This window comes from Netta rufina, assembly GCF_964035555.1.
Source record: "Netta rufina genome assembly, chromosome: 2".
Taxonomy (NCBI): domain Eukaryota; kingdom Metazoa; phylum Chordata; class Aves; order Anseriformes; family Anatidae; genus Netta; species Netta rufina.
The window spans coordinates 20,918,609-20,942,287 of record NC_140124.1 but is presented as its reverse complement, the minus strand read 5'-3'; the positions used below and the strand labels follow the sequence as shown (position 1 = coordinate 20,942,287).

At 36.1% G+C, this 23,679-nt stretch overlaps 1 protein-coding gene across 8 annotated transcripts in view; it reads left to right on the top strand.

Moving 5' to 3' along the window:
- CACNB2 (calcium voltage-gated channel auxiliary subunit beta 2) overlaps positions 1-23,679 on the top strand; it is a gene marked incomplete at both ends in the record, with an annotated part of 240,035 nt that overhangs the window by 188,170 nt on the left and 28,186 nt on the right. For all 8 annotated transcript variants that reach the window (XM_084281287.1, XM_084281289.1, XM_084281286.1 and 5 more), the window contains 3 exons: positions 15,553-15,675; positions 19,658-19,794; positions 21,491-21,567. In XM_084281287.1, coding sequence (XP_084137413.1) covers positions 15,553-15,675; positions 19,658-19,794; positions 21,491-21,567 — 337 coding nt within the window. The remainder of the gene's footprint in view (positions 1-15,552; positions 15,676-19,657; positions 19,795-21,490; positions 21,568-23,679) is intronic.

Below are 23,679 nucleotides of genomic sequence, written 5' to 3'. Positions count from 1 at the left end.
GAGAACTTTTAAAAAATTGAAGACTAAACCAGAAATGCATTGTGTTTCTGCTTTGTTAGGAACATTGGGTTTTAATGTTTGTTGTTTGTTTATTTATTTATTTTTTACTTTGGGTGAGAGCTCTCTCTTCTTGATCATCCTTTTACTATTAATACACATTACAAGTAGGAGGAAAAATGTCTGAATATTCCTAACTAATTGTATATAATTTTATGCTGCCTTTTTGTAAAAACAAAACAAAACAAAACAAAAAAACAACAACAACAACAACAACAACAAAAAACCACTTATCTGTTGTTTTTGTGTTATTCACGTTTTCATATTAGTTTTACCCTTTAGTATTCTTTCCTAAATTTCAGGTTATGTACCTGCTATCTTTTTTCATATAGGTTAGTTTGTGCTTCTGCCCTTAATATTATTTCACTAAGGACCTGTCACTTTCCTGAACTAATTTTTCCTTGAGATCTGCTTCCCGTGGGAAGCAGTTTTACTTGAGAATATACTGAAAGTATATTAAAATCTACTTTCCCAGAGATCATTGCATTTGTTCTTCTATTATCATTCTTTCCTCACTGTTGGTGAGTTTCTTCATTTTATGAGAACTGCAACATCTCTCCCTTCCCTTTCTTAGACAGTTTGTAGCATTTGGTTAGAAACAAATGTAGAAGATCCCCCTCTATGTTGTTTTCCCTACTTGGGTTTTCCAGAATGTTCAAAGGCATTACTCTGTATCGTCGTTTGCTCCATTCTCAGTAAATCTTTGTTTTAATGGCATATTTAAACTACTTTTATATGATTTGTATTAATTCAAATAAAATTGTCATCAATCACTTCCTTCTCCAGACTTGATAACATCTCTTCCATTTCACTTCTCTTGTTTTATTTTTTCCATTTTATCCTTAAATCAGGTACTTTAAGTGAGCTATCTCAGTCTCCATTTTGAACCCTAGAGGAGGTCCATGTGTTTGTTATGCTAGACAGCATCTTGCTTTTCCTTTCCAGAAAATGTTCATGTGAATTCTAATTATGCAAATTGTTATCACACAATAATTTTTGTTAATTAAGACATAATTTTGGTTACATAGTGGACTTCCAGTTCGTTTCACTTCCCATATTGGTGACATTGCAAAGTGACAACACAAGATGTATGCAGTTTGTTGTGATGAATAAACTGATGAGTTAGTCTTCTTCAGTTCTTAACAAATGGAAGGATGCTACTTAATTTGGTACACAGTCTGCACTGTTTCATGTGAAACCAATCTTTGTATCATCATGATGTGCTATATTAAATAACAATGTTTTACAATGAATATTTTAAAAATCAAGCTGGTTGTGTGTTAAAGTCATAAAAATTACAAAGCTATGTAATGTTAGTATTGTATTCATTGATTGATTCATTTTAAGTAGTTTTTATTCCTATTGTGCACAAAAGGATTCAGTTTATATGTAAGCTGGTAAACAATACTTTTGTCTTCTAATGTGGCCTCAAAAATGAGCAAAGTCATAGGAATAAATGAAAGGAATCTTGCGTTTGATAACAAATAACCAACAGGTTTAAATAATCTTCTTTGCCAATGTGAACACCTGTTCACTTTGGGGAAGAAATACAAAGATAAAATTAGAAGAAAATATATTAAATTATGCCTACAGATTTTTTGTTGTTGTTCGCTCTCCATTCTCCATAGTTTATAAACAGTTTTTTTTTTCACAGAAATAGACTGTTTTAACGGTATTGTGGGTTAATATCCTCCCTTTAAGTTTGACTACAGTCTCCTAATTTCTTTAAGTAAATTGAGAAACACAATATCACTACTAATAAAATTAACTTAAATTAAATACATAATTAAAAAGCAGAAATCTACCATCTGTTTCCCTGCATCCCTAGTATTACCGTGTACACATGAATTGTGCCACAATGGCCATTTCCAAATGGCACTAATGCACAAAGGGTGCTGAGTCAGACCTGCGTACACAAGGCCTTATCACCAGGTCCATAGGCGATGACCTAGATCAACTCTTTCTAGCAAAAGGTACTTGTGGAAGGAAAAAAATAACACACGCACAAAAAAAAAGCCAGAAGTGAGGGACAGAGGAGGCAGAGGAAACAAAACAAAACAAAAAACAAACAAACAAAAAAAGGACATCTGTTGGCCAGCTGGAAAAAGAAGTAAAGAAGTGATGGGGTCCCCAGATGAATGTCCTCCTCTGGGCATCCCCCCAGTGCATCTGTTGGTGATAACAAATAATGTGGTTTCCCTAAGGTAAACTCTGTGTAGAGCAGCAGCTGTATCGTACAAGGGTATTATCCTACTCAGGCTCATTCTCTGGTAAGACTGTGTGTGGTCTGCTCCACTTGCTTTGGTTCAGTCCAAGGAACTACCTCCCAGCATACCCACAGAAAATGTAGTCCACTGAGGAATGTAAAGAATAGTGTAAATTAATTATTTCAAGAAACCCAAATTGGATTTGTCACCACTTTCCATTTTGATGCCATGCCTCTTTCTTATGAAGAATGCAATTCTGTGTCGCTCTGTTTCATGCTTTTGTAGTAACTCTTGCTGCATGCAACCTGGAATTAAACACTAGCAGTTCTACATCTATAAGAGGAAGGTTTATTGCCAGCCAGTGTTTCATCTGCTGGTTTGATGACTAGCTGTGCACCAGCTGTATAATATATTCTGTAAGGATAGCGTCATCACCGCATTTCACTCTTGGATCTCATACACCCACCAGGAAACCTGTTTTATCTTGTGCTGGGAGCAAAGAATCCAAATGAGATGTTATAAGGAAAAGGATTTTAGGAATGTTAGGAAATACTAAAGAGAAGTAAATCCATTTCTAGTATGTTACTTTGAGGGATTGTTTTTGGAATGGGATGAGAGCTCTTTTAAATCTTTAGGCCCTGATTAGGGGCTGCTCTTGGCACAGCTTAGATGAAGAATGGCCCAGATCCTGGCTTTTAGCCACTCTTATGTTGGCTTCTCCCCAGCACGATTCTGACTAGTTCCTGGCTTATGTCAGAGAAGTCTTAATGTTGCTCTGACTTAATTCTCAATCTCCAGGGGTCTTTTCTGGCAGAAAGGGATCACCAGAACATATGGGTAAGGCCGTGACCCTGCTATAAAAGGGCAGGAGAACTGCAGTGCAACAGCAGCTCTGCTGGTGCTCAGCTTCGCAGAAACTCTTCTATGCAAGGAGAAGGAGTAGGGAGGGATGAGTGTTCACAGGTGTTCCCAGGTGTGCATGGCCACAGCGATGGCTGGTCTGAGGACCTGAGATCATGGGTCTCACCTGAGGGTTGAAATTATTAGTTGATTATAATAGCTACAGGAGGACAAATAAACAAATAAACTTTACAGCAGATAAAGCTGGTGTCACAGAATCTATTTTGTTTTTGTTTGTCATTCTGCCAAAATTAAGATATTTGCCCTAATATTTTTTTGTGCTTCATGTTGCCTTCAGCTGAATATTATTTAAAATATATATAAAGATCATATAAAACTATGTGTTTCTGATTAGCTTTGCTTTAAATAGCTCTAGTTCCCAAGTCTCACAGTTGTTCTGCTTTCAGCAAATATTTGAAAAGATCACAGCCAAAGCAGGCCTCAACTCTGTGTAGGGCTATTCCTATTACAGAGCTGTAAACCATTTGCGGTCTGTTAATTCTGCAGTTGGAGTTGCAAGGAGTTTTTGGCAATGAATATAAAGATTTTAGTTGTCCTGTCAATAAATGCAAATGTCAACACAACACTAAAATGTATTATTAGTTCAGGGATCTTTTTGTTGTTTGTTTTATTTAAACATAGAAAATTGTGCACTGGCCAAAACAAAACAACAAATACATAAATAAGCATTATCGGGTGTTCTAAAACTAGAAAATTGAGGTGGTTTGTGTTAGCTTAACTTTCCTTCTAGTGTGAATATATAATGCTATAGTTTTTACCATGTAGTTTGATCATATTTAACACACAGTTGTTGATTATTTTTGGTTTTCTTTCTTGTTGTGGCCCAATGTTGTATGTATTGCATATTGAGAATAGGGAAGTACTGATTTCTGTAACATTTTCTAGTTTTTGTGGGGCCTTACTGAGAAGCTGAATGTTATGTGAACAATGATTTATCTTTATAGGATAGCAGTTGGGCAGCTAAATCTCAGCTCGAGATCAAAAGTTTCCATTAATACTGAGTGTCAAATTCAAGAAACCTTTCAATCATAACACTGAGTACTGGGTAGGGTTTCATATGCTTTGACAGCTAAGGATTGGTGCTTTAGTTCACTAGTTGGGGAAGAAAGAAGCAAAATGTGATTTGTGCTATTTTTAAAGATAAACCACTCCTTACTGACTGCTTACCTCTTTTTGTTGGACTCGGTAAGCCCAACTCTTTAGCCACAGTTAATCCCTCAGAGGAATTTAGGATGCTATAGATAGGCCTTTACGTTTCATATATTTTTGATCTATCTATCCCAAGGGGAGATCCATCCTGCATGCAAATAAGATATACTAGGGTGGAAGACAGCATATCATTATGAAGTTAATGGCTGTACCATAATAATGTACAAAATTAGAGCTTTGTTAAAGATACCACTGTTTGCCTAAGTTAAAAGCAACTCCATTTTGACTTTTCCAAGGTCTGGAATGCTTAACTTTCAACTTTAAGAAATGTTCTTTCAGCAGAACTTTAAATGTATGTGTCATGCTATAATTTCTGTAATCTGTATCTAGGCTGTCATGGAGACTTGGAGTAGAGATTCCATTTGAATTTAGATATGGAAAGTATCTCAGATAGTGCAGGATTTAAGAAACTGCACTTAGTTGATGAGTGGGATAACATAAGCTATGCACATAAATTGTAATCATTTGAAAGGCCCACTGAATGAGATGTAGAGTTTACCATCTTCTGAAATAACTTCTAAGTTTTTGTTCGGTGTACTAAGAGCTAATATGACATTTGACTTTTCAAGCTCTAAAATATCACCCCTTAAACTTATATTCATATCACTTCTGTAAATAGGGCAGTCTAGCTATGAAATGTATGTTTCTAACCAAGAAAGAATTTTTTAGAATAGTTTTTTTAAAAATGCATGCTTAACATATCATGTAAAAATAAAATGTTTTAATAACATTAACCTTTGACTCTAGTGGTCATACAGATTTTCTGATCCAATTGAAAAAGAATGAAGTGTGAAATTATTTAAATACTGGAACTAGCAATAAAATTTGCAAGCATAATACTGAATTAAGAAACATTTTCAATTCTGTACCTCTTTCAGAAGGTTTTGAAAATAGCATCTTAATTTTTAACAGCCATTGCATTATTGATTTATTTAGTGTTTGCTTTAGTTTGCTGTGTCACAGATTTATGCTTTTCCTGGACAATTTTCTGTTTGTGAATCGTCTGAAAATGCTAATGCAGATCTTTTCTCTGTGTGAACCTTGGTTTAGCCAACATGCTAAGATTACTAAAATGCTGTCTCATAAGCTTAAAATGTCTCATAAGCATAAAATGTCCTCACTTGTGACATTGAAAAAAGAACTTGAAATCCCAGCACAGTATTTTTATTGCAAATGACAGCTTTCATCTGCTGGATTTTGCTGCCAGAATAAGCATGTTTTCAGTAAGCACAAACAGACTTCAGCTGTGCTGTTTCCAGTTGTTCCCATCGGCTCCCCATGAGGGTTGTACGGCAGATCCACCTTTCTGGCATACTTACATGCAAACAACACCATGCCACCGATGAGTTTTGACTGATGGCATTATGCTCTAACAAAAAAAGACCCAGCTCATATGAAAAAGCTTTGTGTGCGTCACTAAAGCTATTTCAGTCTTTGCTGCCTCCTGAGCTGAATGTAAACCGACATCGGTGACTCTCTATTCAAATATGATTTCGTAAAAGGAAGTAGGAAGCATGACTTTCAAGCTGTATGTGAAGAGGAGCTAAAATAGTAACAAATGTATCTCTAGAGAGTATGAGAGGACAAAAAATTCTCTTAAGCATACCTATTGTTAAGAAAAAAAAAAAAAAGATCTGGCAGACTCTTTTGTGCCAGCTGGATGTGTTAAACTTTCCTTCCTTTCTTTGAGAATGGGCCTCCCAGTCGCAGACAGCCTCAGTAACCGAAAGGATTCAGAGATTTCCTCAGTGGATTTCAACGGTGGGCCTCGATCCTAAGGACAATCACACTTAAGCTTTAAAAACTCAGTTTCCATGTTGTTCCCTTACAGCCTGTTTGGAGAGGCCAAAAAGGCTGATGGCAGCTGTGGCTTGTGTAATGGGGGTATCTCCTCACTTGCTGCTCTCCTGTCAGGGTGCACAAGCTCCTAGGTGAGAATTTGGCAAGTCAGCCTGCTGTAAGATGGCAGTGCAAGCACCAGTAACAGCTGCCCATAGTTCACGTTGCCTTTGTCTGGAAAATATGTGATAAAATACACTCAGATCCAATTACTGACTTGGACACTGAGAAATGATGAAAGTTGGCTCCAGAATGAAATGTTCTGGCTGACTGTCTCCCAGGTCCCTCAAGACAGATCCATAATATCAAAAGTCTTAATAATTCAAGAGTTTGAATCTCATTATACAGTAGCTATACTTAGGCGGCTTCTTGTTAACTACAATTTTGTTGTGTTTTGTTCTCCCAGCATATTTTTGTTTTTCAGCTTTGTAAGAAGTGCTGAGTACAGCACCTTGCACTGGGAGGCACAAATTCAAGAGCTGAGCCTCAGGCATTAGATAAGTTATGGAAGCACTGCTGTCTGCTGTAGTGAAGTAATAAAATTGCTGTGTTAACCTGAAATAATACCCCCTCGCCCTCCAATACCCACGTAATGGTGGTAATAATAATAATAATAATAAATGTATATATTTTTAAATATTCGTTTTAGGCCACTTGCAATTAAAACTGGAAAATGGTGATTTCCACTTGTAATACTGCTTGATTTTCCTTGTAGTGCAGCATAAAATCCAGTATTTGTGATCCATTAGTGATTTTACATCCTTAATCATAAATATGTGGCTACTTTATGGTCTTTTTCTTAGCAAGAGGGTGGTCAAATACTACAGCAGGATGCACAGAGAGGTGCTGGTGTCTCTGTCCTTGCAGGCACTTAAGACTCACCTGTACACAGCCCTGAGCAGCATGGTCTAAGCAGACCTACTTGGTCAGAGGGATGGATTGGACAACTCCAGAGGCTGCTTCCAATCAAAGTTACTCAGTGATTCTGTCTTGTTACCAGCTTTGTCTGATGCATACACCCACACAAATAAAAGAGGGCTGAGTCTTTGCTGGGAAGTTATATTATTGATCGCTACTTTTACAACAGGTTTACTCTGATTTTCCATTGGGACATCCATGAACTGTTGTTGATTCCTTAGCAATGAGGTTGCTGAGCAGAGGTTGGGCGATTATTTAACCGTAATGTGGCTCCAACAATAATCAGTGTTTAGGATGTAAATTTGTGAATTGTATGTATACTCAGGTGATTTTGATTTGTTTCTTTTGTTACAGCATTATAAATTATTACCAAATAATGAATTTAAAAGCTAAAAGTTCTTTTGTTAGTTTTATTTTTCCATTCTTCACTTGAGCTACTTTTGTTTACCATGTTTATTTCATAACATGGCAAACTCCCTTAAAGTAATTGAGTTGTTCACAAAAATCTTGTAATTCTCTAAAACATTTGGCTTTTGCACTATATGTTTGACTCTCAGCCATCAGCAGGGCAAAACAAAATGACGTATTTTAAGACTGCAGCTATTGCACTGTCACATTCCTATTGATCTTTGTCCTATGTGGTGTATAAGTTTCGTTTATGGCACAAACAGTATGTATGGGGTTGTTCTGCAGAAATAGTGCCAAATGTAGGTCATCGCTTGACATATTTACTCCTGACCAAGACTACTAAAGAGAAGTTTGGGAGTAGTATCATCTTTCCTTAGCTGAAAAAAAAAAAAAAAAAAAAAAAAAGTGTTTTTTTAAATTTTCATGAGTGCAAACCTGGTAGTGTTTCAAGTGAGACCCATTATATTCATTACCCAAGAGAAAAATAACTCGTTGCTTTCAAGCTAAAGTTACAGGCATCCATGAAAAGTGGATATGAAAGATGCATAACATTATATATAAATAGCAAGGGAGGTGACTTGCTTTAAGATGAATTTTCTGAACTTTAACACAGATGCCAACATCAACAAGCACTTCGTCAAAATTATAACTGAAGTCGTTTTCTGAGTCATTTCTGGACTTAACTGGCATTATCTTCATAAAACATGCAGTCTGATCAGCATTCAGTTTTCATTTAAGCTTGTGTAAATGCAGCATACCTCTACTCTGGGTACAATGAAGTAAAGTGAGAAATGAGATGGATCTGAGACCCTAGATTCTCATCACCTACTGCTGAAAAAAGGAAAGGCAGCTTTAATTCCTGCTTGTGTTCCTTCAACATTGCTTTGTGTAGGACAGCCTCAGGTGTAAATGAAAATGTCTTGGAGAATGCTTTAACCAGGGAATGGAGATACCTTGATTATCAAGCACCTTTCCCAAAATTAGTGACCATGAGGGAGATGACCTGTTCTGTGAGCAAATTCTGCGTCAGAAAATTTACCTACTTGGCGAGGATCCCTAGGGGCTGCATGCACTGGGTTTATGGCACAGTATAAAAAATCTAAAATGAGTTATCGGAAAAAGATGGTCCTGTCATGTTTTAAGTACTTTACTAGAAAACAGGTTGTATTTTTTAGGGTGTAATATTTCTCAAGTACAGATTGAGCCAAGCAGGTGCTAATTTGCTTAAATCAACAGAGTGAGATAGATACTGTGCAAATGCTTGTGTACGTATTGAATGCAAGTTAGTCATAAAACAGATGATAAGGAATATAAGTAGTAGAGTATAATAATACTGTAAATAGTATTGACTTAATAGTGAGAGTTTGCACAAAGATGTTTAAAAGTGAATATAGTTTGTGAACGAAAAGGAAGAAATGAGATCCAGACAGGAAAAAAAAAAAAAAAAAAAAAATACTAAGTCAGGTCCCCCTAGTCCCACTTTAATTTATTTCTGTTACAAAAAACTCCTCAGCCAAAGTTTGCTTAACAGTTGGTGAATATGGTTTCATTGATTTACGTTCTGCATTTAAATCAGAAGCTGAAACTGGTTTGTGAAGAATGCCACACCAGAGTATGCCACCTGCTGCCCCAGTGGTACAGATTATGGTGATGTTAACAGACTAGCTATTGTTCTCCTTGTGGGTTATTCTGTCTGTTGAGGGAAAAATAAAAAGAAGTCACAAATCTTCATTTTGAAGATGTGTACATTTTCAAGCTGCGTTATTCCTTTCAGGAGAGAGAAAATTTTAGTGTTGAACATCTAGGAATATCTGTCCCTGCAGTCCTGCCTGTGGATTAAGTGAGTGCTAAACTACCATCACATTTTCCTGGAGATTTGGAGAATGAACTGAAAGTACTTAACTGTTTTGACCAAGTTTAATTTTAGAACTGTACAATATGTAGGCAAATGCTAGATATATTTTAAAACATACATATGTGTATGTTTCAAAAAAAAGTTTTTTTTGTTGTTTTGTTTTGTTTTTAATTTTATTTAATATAAGGTCCTATATATTTTTTTGAGATCCTTAGGAAAGTAAGGAATTGCATAACAGACTTGGATTATTTTACTCCAAGACAGTAGAGTTAAAGAAAAGAAAAGGCACTGAATTCTACAGTTCTGTGGAAGTTTCAGAATTATTTATCTATGTAAAAAAGCTAGCATTTAAATTTTATGAATTAATTAGTTTTAAATGTTCGGCAAGGTTAATTATTGTTGTCTAATCCCATGGTAATTTAGTCTCCCTTTGTACCAGTATGATGAGTGTCTAAAATGGGACATGAACTGTTTTGGAAGCTAAATGTTCTGCTTTGCTTTCTACTTACATTTTCACATTAATTTTTCAATTGCAGAAAATGAAAAAGGATTTTTTTTTTTCCTGCTACTTAACTTTCATGTTCAGATGGGTATGGAGTAGTTTTCATTTTTTCTTTTTTTCTTGAGTAGCCTCTAATAGGAAATTTTAGAATACTGAGAAGTATGTCAAGGACATTAGCTTGCTGAAGTTGTCTGTTTGTTGCAATGCAGCAGAGATTTTAAAGTCTTTAGTCAGCCTAAAGTCCTTCATCCACTGATACTATTAGAAGTAAGTCACAATACTCTGCTGAGCATTCTTTTATATTTGCTAGAGGATATAGGAAATGTGAGATAGGATAAGTAAGTGTATTATCCCCCCTACCAGTGTTTGGCAGAGATTGTTCCTTAATATTTTCATTCTTGTTCTGAGTTACAGAACAAGAATGCAGAACAAGCTTTGCAGAAAACTTGTTCTTTGTAACAATGAATGATATGTTCAATTCTCTGCTATTCAATGATAATGTATTATTTAGGAGATTTGACAACTTAATGCTTACTCATATCCATATTTTCCGATATTGAAATGAATAATAGCATATAAAGCATCAACTCTGTTAGTGTAGAATTTTTATATTGAAGAAAGTTGTGAAGTTTTCTATGAATATGTATATTTAAAAAAAAAAAAAAAGGAACCGATAATTTGTGTTGGCTTTTATTTTTAAGGAAGATACTTGATACCAGTGAATTCAGTATCTATATGACTACTTTTTTTCTTTCTGGCATACTTAATTCTACCATCTCATAGATACTTAGCTATCTGTGGCATAGGAACTGAGTGCTTGTTGAAACTAAGAATGTTAGAGGAATTGAATCAGATATGATGTTGGGTTGCTAGGAATCGGACATCCGTGTTGCATCAACACTGTAATGTTTTTAAATTGTTATGGAGGAATCGCCAAATTTTATTTTGTGGATGATCATTCTCATAAATGCCCATTTTCAGAAATGTATTCATGAATGCATAGTCATGTTTTGATGCCCTTCTAACAGTTCATCTGTTTAATGACAAGGTGAACTTATTAAAGGACCTGGGTGTCTAGCTTTTACATACATCTCACTTGTACTGGAATCCAGAAATCCTGTTAGGTGTCCTTCTGCATCAAAATGGAATAGTTCAGGATATTAAAAAGTTGCAAAGCAAAATAAGCATCTGCTCATTTTTGATTGTGTTGTTATATGTATATATTATATATATATGTATATATATATATAATGTATATTTACATATAATTGTTTATATGCAAATAATGTTTATCATTGTGGCTATCATTCTCTAATATAGGGTGGTATCTAATAAGAACATCTAGTAAAATAATCTTAATCAATCAGTTCCCTTGCCATACATATTTTGCTACAAATTTCCTGTTAATGGATGAATTTGATCAGAATAATGTAACCAGTGTGTCCACGTATGTTTTAAATGTAAATTCTGATTTGAGCTTTATTCTGTTGCACAATGCAAATGCAGTCAAGCTTTTCATATAATTTACCTCCTGACTAGCATCTCTAACGTGTTCCAACAGCAATAGGATTTTTCTCATTGAAAGAAGACTTAGATATTTTAAATTATTGGCTATTTGATTGTTGCTTTTTGCATAGTACTCTACTTTTTTTTTTCTAGTTTGTTAATTTTTGTTTAAAAATTTATGTTGTTGTTTCAACAACACTTGAAGAAGTGATCTCCAAAAAAGCAATTAAGTGTTTGTAATATTCTAACTGTAGCTAAACAAGAAATACAATGAACTGTTGGGATGTGTTATTTTGAAAGCTGGGAGGCAAGCAGAAAATATAGGCAGTGGTTCATAGCCACAGTATATATGATGCATAATACATACCTAAATTCACAGGCAAAGAGAACCAGAGTAGGAAAAATAAATAAATAAATAAATAGTTTTTCTGAGAAGATAAAGAAGCACTAAGATGTACTGCATGAAAAGTCTGAATAATGTGATGTCAATACACAAGTGCCAAAACTTACTCTTTAATTATTTCCATGTGTGTTTGTTGTTGTTGTTTATTATAACGTATGACTTATCTCCAAAGAAAACATGTTTTTGATTTGTGTATTAAAGGAGGTCCCTTAAGGAAAAAGAAGTCCTAAAACATTCCATTTTCCCTTAAAAGCAAGAGAAAAACAGAGTCACTTCCCTATTTTCATCTCTATCCGTTTTGCTATTTGTAACTAAAAGCACGTGAGGATTTGTGGAGTTTATTCTGAACTTGTTGCTGATATGGAAGGTAAATTGTAAATTGTCTTTTGCCAGACAATCACATGGGTTGGGATAAGTGTTACTTTCTGTCCATAATACTATCTGAAAGTGAATTTTTAGGCTTCTGGAAGAATATGCAAAGATGGTTTAAGTAGGTTTTTGTTAATTAATGTCCCATTGCACAAGGAAAAAAAAAAAAAAAAAAAAAGAAAGAAAAAACCAAACAACTTTTTTTCTCCAGAAAGTTTCAGGAAACTGTACTGAGCAGATTTGTTTTCAACTATAATTGTTTTCCATGTTTAAGTGTGGCTTCTGTAATAACATAATCCTGCGGTCATGTGTAAGAATTATGTTGAAATGATCACTTATTTTTCACTCAGGTGACTGATATAACAGTTTTTTAAAACCTCAGATCTAGTCATCAACTCCTTTTAGACACTGAGATGGGGAGGAGAGGAATTAGTAGCAGAACAATCACAGCCAGGTAACTCATAAATATGTTCAGCCTCACAGTTTAAATGGTGCCAGTTTCAGCCTGGAGAGCCCTTCATCCATAGCCTTTACAATTTTTCCACTAACTCTCAAAGAATGAACAGAATTGATAAAGGCTTTTTCTGATAGTTTCCTGAGGATCTCTTTGTACAAATGCCTATTTAGATTTTAAATACCACATAAATATGAAGCCCATGCCTATTTAGATTTTAAATACCACATAAATATGAAGCCCATTCCACAACTTATTGCTAGTGAAACTGTTTCATTTTTGGACACTGAGACAATCTTGACCCAATGTTATGAAAAAGCATACTATTTCTCCTTCTAAATTAAAAATCCTCCCTAGAATATGCACTTAGATGTAAATTGTTTGACTGCGGCAGTTCATTCAAATACAGGCCTATTTAAGCGGTTTTAAAATGTGCTTTATTGGAACCCCATGGCTTTTATAGCACATTAGACCTAAATTAAGCAGCAGGGAACCTTTTCCCCCTGTCATTTCCAACTGTCCTTTCCAGGCCAGGTAGCATGATATTGTTTTTAGAATTATTTATATGTCTCCATCACTATTTTATCATGGTTTTAAATGCTGCAGATTTCTGACCTCTAGCATGGTGCAAGTTGTCAGAATCAACCTGGGTGGAACAGTCAAGGATTTTTGGTAATCAGAAAAATATTGCATGATTCTTGGTCTCAGGCTTTTGGGTCTTCATTCATGAAGTATGCAATGTGTTTTCATATCTTCCTTCTCAAGAAGAAATGTAAGCAATTCCTTACATAGGAAATGAGGTGGTTGTTATTGTTGTTTTCACCTTGTCATCTTAGCAAAATATCGTACTCTTTACCCAAACCATAAAATGATGACCCGTATCAACTATGTCTGCTCTTGGTTGTATTCAAATTGGTATCAATGAAATCATTACGAATAAAACTAAAACTGTTGTCTGGCAAAAGTTCTAATATATTTTGAGATGAAAAGTTTTGTCACACCCTCCTCAACCAGTTGTGAGCACCCGTGGGTCTCAGTTCACAAAGATATACCAGCCATAATGTGTGGAGCCTTTAGACCAGACCTGGCAAGCAGTGTGGAGGATTTGGGGTGGGACAACGGTGGGTCCTAGGAATGCTGTGCTTCGTATCCTCTGCCAGGAGAGCAAGCTCAAGGCATTTTTGGGGGGAGAATAAACCACAGTGGAGGTTTTTCTCCTGTGTTCTGGTTGCAGCTCCAAGAGGAGGAAGCCCTCTATATAGGCTTGTATAGGCTGCACTGAACTGGATAGCAGCTCTTGCTACCTGCTTAACCCTTCCTGTGCAGAAAGGCTTTCAGCCTCAGTGTGGGCCCACAGGACCCACTGGCTGTTCCTGCAACTGCTTCTTGAAAATAAAACTTGAAAAAATCCTGTAACCTACCGATACTGACTACCGGTATAGGTATGAGTTACGGGAATCAACCAGTCTCTCTGTGGCCAGTATTTGGTGATGGCCTGACATAACCCACACTCTCAGAATGCCTCTGCAGCGAGGCACCTTGCTCAGGGTCCCTGATGGGTGCTGGATCCTCCTCATTGTGGAGTTTCCTGAAGGCTGTGTTGGGGCTGACATGGGACTCTTCATAGTGCAAGGTAGCTGTAGGCAAGCATGGCAACAGAACTGCAAGCAGACTTTCATCTCAGCTGAGGAGGAAGTGCTCAACTTCTGTTTTAGTGCTGGGGATAGGTAACAGATTAGTGCTGCTGATGAAATCTCAGGACTCCATTTGGCTTCCTTAAAAATAAATGTAAATGTGCCTCATACTTCTTATTCTTCCTTCCATTGCTGATGTGAGTGGGATTACAGTGTGTAGGCAGTGGAGCCAAATTACAATAGGTTTGGCCATAACCATGTTTGAATTTCATGACTTATATTGTGTATATCTAAATTCTCATTATTATATACATTTTAATTGTATTTCTATGTATATTAGCAAAACATAGTAAACCATTGCAATTTAAACTTCAAGAACCAAGTACTAGGCAAACCTGAAGTCTGACTCCCTTGTTCTAATTCCCTTCTGAAGTCAACAGGGGCCTTGTAATTGCTTTGAAAGCAGAATAAATGTTGCATGCAAGTGCAAGCACACCTATTAAATATACTGCAATGCAAGTGAGATGCATGACCACTTCAGTACAGAACTATGGTTAGAAATCTCCAATAAATCTCAGCCAAATGAAGATCTATTGTGCAATTCCATCATAACTGAGCATAGTATATGGCTTGCCAACTGTTTTATGATTCTAATTCCTGATTTGGTTTAACCCAAATGAGTTCAGAGTGCTAGTAGCTAGAAAAAAAAATCTTGCAATCCATAAAATGTGTTGATATTAAATAACAAAGGTAAGTAAACATGACCCTTCATAATGTTTTAAATGGATAGTTTATAGCATAAAGCATTTTGAGCTTCTCTGTTTAACAACAGGAAAAAAAATTATGCTGTCCTTTAGTTCCTAGTGTGATTTGTAGAATGTTGATTTTTCACAACATGTTGATCCAGCGTACATTTAATATGGACTTTCGCTCTGAGTTTTCCATGGCAACTAGAGATTTTAGGTGCTTCAGTCTTTCTGTGTTCTCAGTTGCTAGTAACTTTTGAAGACTTTGACCTTCTGGATGAGCCTAACACAAGCATTCCTGATGATTCAGTTGCTTTGGAACAAAGCGTCAGCCATTTGCCTCACATAAATTGACTGTCATATGATCAGCAAATATTTTGAGAAGAACAGCATATGTTTTGAAAGTTCCTTGTCATTTTTATTATTTTAAAAAGACAACTTACAGAAATCATCTTCTGTGTGTACAATTGTATATATGCACATTTGTGAGGGAAATCCTTATGGTTTTTTTCTTTACTTTGCAGACAAAACCTGTTGCGTTTGCAGTTCGGACAAATGTTGGTTACAGTGCAGCTCATGATGACGATGTTCCAGTCCCAGGCATGGCCATCTCATTTGAGGCTAAAGATTTTCTTCACGTTAAAGAAGTAAGTAAAACTTAAGGAGTAAGTGAATCTCTTTAAAGATCTGTTTGAGTAACAGTGCTACCATTTCTTAATGGTTAGATTAACCTCCCAAATCTTCAGGTCCTGTTTTTCATGAAAGTTATTTCCCTGACACAGAAAATATTTTATTGTTAAGAGCTACATACTGAAGAATTGAAGTCATAAATTTCAAGATATACATATCAATTGTCAAAAAACGTACTTTGAGTTTGCTGCATTGCTTTTCTTTTTCTGTAGTTTTTCTTTGAAAATTTTCAGGTTTTGTGGACTTTCAAACACTTAAACTCTTGTTCTTTCTCTCCTCCTTGCAAGATAATTAAAACTTGGTAACTTTCCTTTACAAACCTTCCTAAGCACCCTACTGCTCTATTTTGAATGATTTCATTTTACCAGATCTCCCAGGTTCTGGTCATATTCCATTGTATTTTGCCACAAAGTGGTCCATCCGACAACAGAGATTTGTAGCAGAAGAACTGGAAAATTTGCTTGAGGAGAACAGCTTAGTCATACACTTGAAATTATATGTTAGACCCATTTTAGATTATCCAGTTTTTTGATGCTGAAAAAATCCCTCAGTCACTACAATTCATGATGCATAGCAATTTCTGCTGGACAGGTATTTTGTAGAAGCAAGAAGCTTTCCCTAATACACAGACAGAAATGCAGGTGGACAAATACAAAGGAAACACGAGAAGTGGACTTTTAGTACCCTGATGATTAGTGATCAGCATTTTCCATATATATGAAACACATAGAAAAAAAGGATGATTTGGATTCCAAGCAAGTGTATATAGCAAAGACAATGTTTGAAGTCTGATGATAGTGCAAAAAAGAATTGCTTTACTTCTTATGACAGAAGTAGGGATGAGCAGGCACAGTCTTGGCAAAAGAAAGCCATCAGCATTTTCTGATTAATCTGGTGTAGTTTGGTTAGATTCAATGATTTTGTATGATTATCTATTCCATCTATATGTCAAATGAGCTGGTAGTCGCTGACTTCACATCAAGCCTTTCCCCTGTTTCCATGTGAACCAGAAACAGGCTGTCAGCATATTTCTGTTAGAATATATATTTTTTTCCTCATAGCTGAACTTAGTCTTTGGTGTAAAAATACATGGAAGATAATGAGGAAGACAGAGTTTCCCGAACTATTCCTAATCTTCAGAAATACCTTGAAAGGAAGCTTAACTCAGCTGAGGTGTTATATTGTCTGTGGGTGGGTGCATGTAGCGCTGTGGAATGAAAAACAAGATGAGACTGCAGTTCTTTATGCAGCTTCAGGTGTAATACAACAAGCACTCTGCACTAATTGCCTTTAAAAATCAAAAACCTTTTTTCCCCTCTGAGCAGTTCAGGGAATTTGGCTGTCTAGTGATGTTAGGCCAGAGCAGGGATGTGGCTGGGACCCTGCGCCCCAGGTCAGGCTCACTGCCAGGCTGGGAGCCCAAGGAATCAGACTCATTGGGCAGTGGCTGCTGCTTCTGGGGGGCTCCGACCTCTTCTGGAGGGTGCTCAAGCAGCACCCCTTCCTCAGCCTACGCATTCCCCTGTGGTGGCCCTCGCGTACTTGCTCTCCAAGGCTCTGTAACCAACCAGACATCTCTCCTTCATTCATTTTGGTGCTCTCTAGAGTTAATGTAGGGAGAACTGAAATCTCTAAAATTTAATTATTTCTGCAGATGAAAGTAAAAAATATCATATTATATACACTGCTATAAAATGTAGCGTTGCTTTTCACATCACAAATATTTAAGAAAAACAGCAACAACAACAACAAACAGCAGTACGACAATCTCTTGTGATGTTTGACTGCACAGCAATACCATATAGGATTGATGTTGTCCTGTTCTTATCTGTGAGGAGTTTTCTCCAATTTATGCTGCTAAGAGGGCTCAAGCAAGGAAAACCTCATTTTTTTCTTGAGGGCTGCACTGATTAAATATGAGGGAAATTTGTTTTTATTATTAAGTTAGAGTCATTAAAGCTCAGTATATATAAAGATGACAGATTGCGTCCTGCGTCACAGTCAATACTGAATTTTTCAGGGCTTAAATGCATGGCCATAATTCTACTTTGCATTTAATTCCTCTTTGTATTTCACTTGGCTCTCCAAGCTCTCCAAGTCTTAAAGAGAATCACTGATCCCATCCAGCACCCTGAGAGCTGGTCACATCACTACCAAAATTCCCGCTATTGCTTTGTAATATTAGGAAGTGTTATTTGTGGTATTACTTTCTCATAAAACTACCTTATCCTCCTTTTCATATACTGACAACAGCAGTTAGCGTTGAGACTTTGCAAGTATGACTGCTTTTATTTTTGTAAGAAGAAAAATTCCTATAGATTTAGTACTTCTATTAAATTCAGAATCGCAGAATCACAAATTAAGACTAGTTTTGTCTGTTGTTTGATAGGAAAGTTTTAATAAGTACTGACTGTTCAGATTTTAATATAATGGTGTTGTTTTTTTTTGTTTTGTTTCGTTTTTTGATTATCTGTCTCTTCCTTTTACCAAGCTAAGCAATACTACTTCTGCAGATTTTGTGTATAACGTAGGCCAGATCCGTATAATGGCAACCTCTGTTGACTCAATTACTATAGTCTTCCTCCACCTATATTGTCTTACAGAGTATTTGAAATACACATGCATGTCTTTAATTAGCATGTTGTAGCAAAAAGTTATAATTTTAATAAGATGTTTGAACTAACACAGCTTTCAGAAAAGTCTGCTCCTAAGGGGCCTCTGCATAGGCCACAGCCTCCTCCAGGCCACATCCACCTGCTCCACAGAGGGCTCCTCCACGCGCTGCAGCGTGGAGATCTGCTCCATGTGGGACCCATGGGCTGCAGGGGGACAGCCTACTCCACCAGGGGCCTTTCCACAGGCTGCAGGGGAACTGCTGCTGCATGCCTGGAGCACCTCCTGCCTTCCTGCTACGCTGACCCTGGAGTCAACAGTGTTGGCTCTCACCCCTCTCTCCAAGCTGCTGTTGCACAGCAGTTTGTATTTTTTCCCCCCATTCCTTAAATCTGCTTTCCCAGAGGCCCACCCGGTGTTGCACTCTGGCTCAGCTCTGGCTAGCGGTAGGTCCCTTCTGGAGCCAGCTGGAGGTGGCTCTTCTCTGACATGGGGCAGCTGCTGGGCTGTGCTCACAGAGACTATGCCTGCAGCCTTCTGCTACCAAACCATTGCCACATAAGCCCAATACAATGTATGAATAAATATTATTAAATTGGAGCACTCATTATCTCATACTTAAATGGCTGAAATTCAGTTAATTGAAATATGTGCATATGTATAACTGTAATTTTTTTTAGTTGTCCAAAGATATCCATTCCTTGTGGATCTGTCACTGTCTGCTTAACATACAGATCACATGAGCGGTATTTAGGTAGGTAGTAGAAGATATATAGGAAGTGGAATGTTTTCATATTTCAGAAGGTAGTAGTGAGTTCAGAGAAGCAGTAGAGTTTAAGAAGTGGTATTTTATTTAAAGTATAGAACTGATTTTAATACAGTAAGAAAAAAATAGATTGTAAAAATTGTTCAATAAGAACAGATCAGAAGAAATCTCAGGTGTCCACTGAGGAGAAAGATCAAGGGAGAACAAAAGAAACTCTAATGTATGAAGAGAAAAGACTGTGAAGCAGGAAGAAATAAAGATGGTGAAATGGGTGGAATTAACAGCCAGGGAGAATCATGATGTTTTGTGAGAGAAAGTTTCTGCTTAAGTACTGTAGCATTTTAATAATTTGGAAGGTATAATTATTTTAATGTATTTCTGAACATTACCACTATTCTTCATTGCCATAATAACATAGTACAATGATTAACTGCAGGGAAGAATTACATAAAATAACTTAGCTGCAAGTTAAAAATAATAACAAAATGATCACAAATACAGTAATTTCATAGTACATGACTTTTTCTTTCTTTTTTTTTTTTTTTTTTTTTTTTTTGTAGAAATTTAATAATGACTGGTGGATAGGACGGTTGGTAAAAGAAGGCTGTGAAATAGGATTCATACCAAGCCCAGTCAAACTAGAAAACATGAGGCTGCAGCATGAACAAAAGGCAAAGCAAGGGAAATTCTACTCCAGGTAACAACAACAAAACATTAGAAGTAGTAGCACTCCTTGTAGCAGTTATTTTGGAAATCAATGCTGTGTATGCTGTAGATCTTTTTAATTGTTAAAATTGATGGTTTCAAAAATTATGAGTCAATTAAAAAAGTAGTATTTATGTATACGATTAATAATGTCATTGCCATTGCAGAGTGCAAGTGGGTGCTTAGGTTGGTGGCCTGTGATGGCCTGTGATTTTGATTCTGGTTTAGTTTCATACAGTATTTGTAGATACACATTGCAGTTAGTACATTCGTTATGTGCAAGCACAATTTTTGAGCTAAAAATCAATCCCCCTAAGTTCTATAACATTTTTTTTTTCACAATACTATATGTACTATACTAAACTATTTTAAAGATGATTTCAGAAATTTCAGAGGATGTTAATATGATTTTTTTTTTTCATAAAGCGAAGCCCGTGGCTGTTATCTAGCTCTCAGAGAAAAATGTTTTGGTCTGTCTCATTTGTTGTGTCTGACTGCAGCCATAATGACATAAAAATACAGATTCAGTATCTAACCGTATTGTACAATAATGTAAGATCTAATACCGTGATCTTTCTGTGGAATTCTTAATACAGTATTTTTCCATCAAAAGGTAACACATAGAAACAAATGCCATTTGCTTCTCCTTGATTATATAGGATACAGAAATATTTCTATTATGTTTGAGTGGGATGGAGCTGGAGCTGAGAAAACATCTGGGAAACATTTGGGAAGTAAGAAAGGCTTTTCTGCTCCAATGGGAAGGGCAGCAGTGTCTGAAGAGCAAGTCAACATGAGGAGGAGACCAGGATGCTGCAGCGTCAGCTGTCTTTACTGGCTGGGAAATGCTTTCCCTGAGTGTCCCATCCTCAGCAGGAGGAATCTGGTTCCTTACTTGTCTCCTGGCCTTTCTGATGCAGCCACATCTGACCCAATGATTTGGTCACTTCCCAAATTGTAAAACCTTCTGTTCACCAGAACTTCTCGCTGGAGATAACACTGTCCTACACTACAAATGAATTTACTTAGTGATTATAAATATTTTTAGATAGAGAAAGTATCAACTAGTACTGCCGCATTAATTGTTTGAAGAGAGAAATATACATTCTTACCTTCATTTCAGTGCTTTTCTAGTTACAGTAACAAAAATAAAGTTGCTAAAAATATTTTTCCATTTGAAACACTTGGGTAGGCTTTCACAAAGCCTGACAAAATCTTAGGCTGTTTTGTCTTCATTGGACGGGCTTCTTTTACCGAAGTGCTACCTTGTACCAAGACAGCAAACAAATTTGTAGCTTAATTAAATTGAAAAGACGCTAGACAAACACACTGTCACTTTCATTAGGACGCTCTTAATAATTATTCTGTTAAACAGATATTCTTATTGGTTTAAAAATTATGTATAGTAATAATATTAATTGTCAGTAATGATCAGATCACATTAAGATCACAGTAAGAGCATATGTAGCAGAATGAAGTTGCACAGAGCAAGGAGCGTGATTGGTGTTTGCACTTCCTCAGTCTTAAAAATGTACATGCGTTTAGTGTAAGATGTATATTTTATACCACTGTCAGAAATACTGTTTGCTTCTGGTCTAGCAGCTCATTTATAAAACAAGTAATAAATAGGCTAGAATAAATACTGATAAAGCTATAAAACTTCAAACTAATTTGTTGCTTTACTCCAGTAAATCAGGAGGAAACTCTTCATCCAGTCTGGGTGATATAGTTCCTAGTTCCAGAAAATCGACGCCTCCATCATCTGGTGAGTAGGTCATGAACCCTCCAGATTACAGAATCAGGCATTTCATCTGCTAAAATTTATATTACTTTTAGTTCTGTTTTTCTTATTTCCAGTGTGTTTGTGTTGCCCTCTTGGTCTGATTTGGGTTCATTTGAAGTAGTAGAGTTAATGTCTGCAAGGGTAGGCAATGATAGGCTCTTAGCAATCCACAGAGTTCCTTCTTTGCTTCTCCTGCAAGGTTTTATAGCAGAGGAATAGTCAAGTGGTGATATAGTCTTGCGATGAGATAGTTAAAGACTTGGTCTGGGGAATCCTGCTGAACAAGAAATATATTCTGGTAGAGGAGGAAAAACAGCAATAAGAATAAAAATGCTCATGAAGTCTCTGCCATAGCATCAACAACGACTTTTTTTTTTTTTAACAGGAGTTTTCAGTTTCACAGTTCTGATAATGAAAATCTGCTTCACATAACTATAGCATACTGGTTATCTTTTTTTTCTTTTCTGACAGAAGACTTTTTTCATGAGTATTGTTTTGAATTTAGAGCATCAACAGACTTAACTTTGGTTATGTTAGATTTAAGAAGTATGAAGCAAATTCTTCATGAGTTCATGTAGGACACTGGCGTGTAATCTTTTTCTCCTCAGAGAAAAAAAGGACAGTTGGAATACTTGAAATCACAAAAAAATAGTGAATATTGCTAGCACCTTGCCTACAGAGACAAAGATGAGTGTTTTCATGTCACGTTAGTTTATATGGAGCTGGCATACAGAGCAGGCATCTTAAAATGGTCCTGAAGATTTTAAAGCATTTACATGGACATTAAGAGAGAGACAGGAGTTCAGTCAAGTTATGATAGTAGCTTCATGTGGTTAAATTAATTGAAAAATGTATCTGTCCTTGTGAAATCATAAATTTGTTTGTAATGACCAACTTTATTACAGTTGTGGTTTGTTTATCAAAATTCCACTTATGTTCCCTATCTGCCATTTTTGTAAGAAAATACGTAGTTTGCTAATATGTGTCTGTCACAAGTTGGTAGAACACACTTTAATCTTTTGTGGCTTTACAAAGGCCTTTAACTGTCCTATTTACTGCTAAGGCCCCTTTTTCAATGACTGCGTTTTTGCAGTAGAAAGTGTCCATAGACCTATATTGTAATTTTCTAATTAGAGCATCTGAAATGTTATAATATTTTTATATACTAAACCCACTTAGATAGCAGTGCATATGAAATTTTCAGAATGTTGCACAGAATTTAAAGGTAAGGGAACAGATAGCATAATTAGGTTGCCCACTCACTGATTGCTAGTGATGCTGTAATTTTCATTGCATTGAGTCATTTCTTCAGACAGTAGTTTTCAGAAACATAGTTTTCTGGAGAAAGAAGAAAATGTATTTAAGTTGTTTCAGTTACATTGCAAATTTGGAGAGTATTTATGAGTAGATTGTGTTTGCTTATACTATGATCTTTATATTTGGGATCTGCAGTATTTTGTTGCTTATCTTAAAACATACCAAGGGTGAAAGAAGCATAATTTGTAACTAACGAACTCAAAAGTCAAGAACTCACTTGACTTTGAAGTGCAGTTCGATTCTGACCTGGTCCATTTCTGCTATTCCCAGGCCTCCTCTTTGTGAAAGTGTAGTAAATGGCAAACACATCAATTATTTAATAATTTGAAGAAAAGATAACAAAAATAAGGTAACTTCATGTTTTGACTTTGAGTTAGGGTTTGTTTTTTTCCCCAATATAAACTAGTGCCACAAAAGCATGGAACACAGTGAAGAAAGACTGAAAACAGGTAAATAAATCAACCCATACAGTCCTCACTGACTACCAAGCAGGATGTGGATAATTGGGAAAATGAGTTTGGGAAAAAAAAGAAAAAAAAAGACACAAAAAATCAGCTAACTAAAAATAATTGACAATTAAAAAAAAAACAACACACCTGTCACAGATGTTATGTAATGGGAAAACTGAGAATGAAAAATGAAGATATTGATAGCTGATCAAATGCTGCATTTCTCTTTTACAGGAAAAACTTAACAATCCCAATTTTCTTTACAGATGATTTTAGTGGAGGTGTTCTAATATGTCTTATTATGAGGGGTTTATATAGCGGCTGTGCT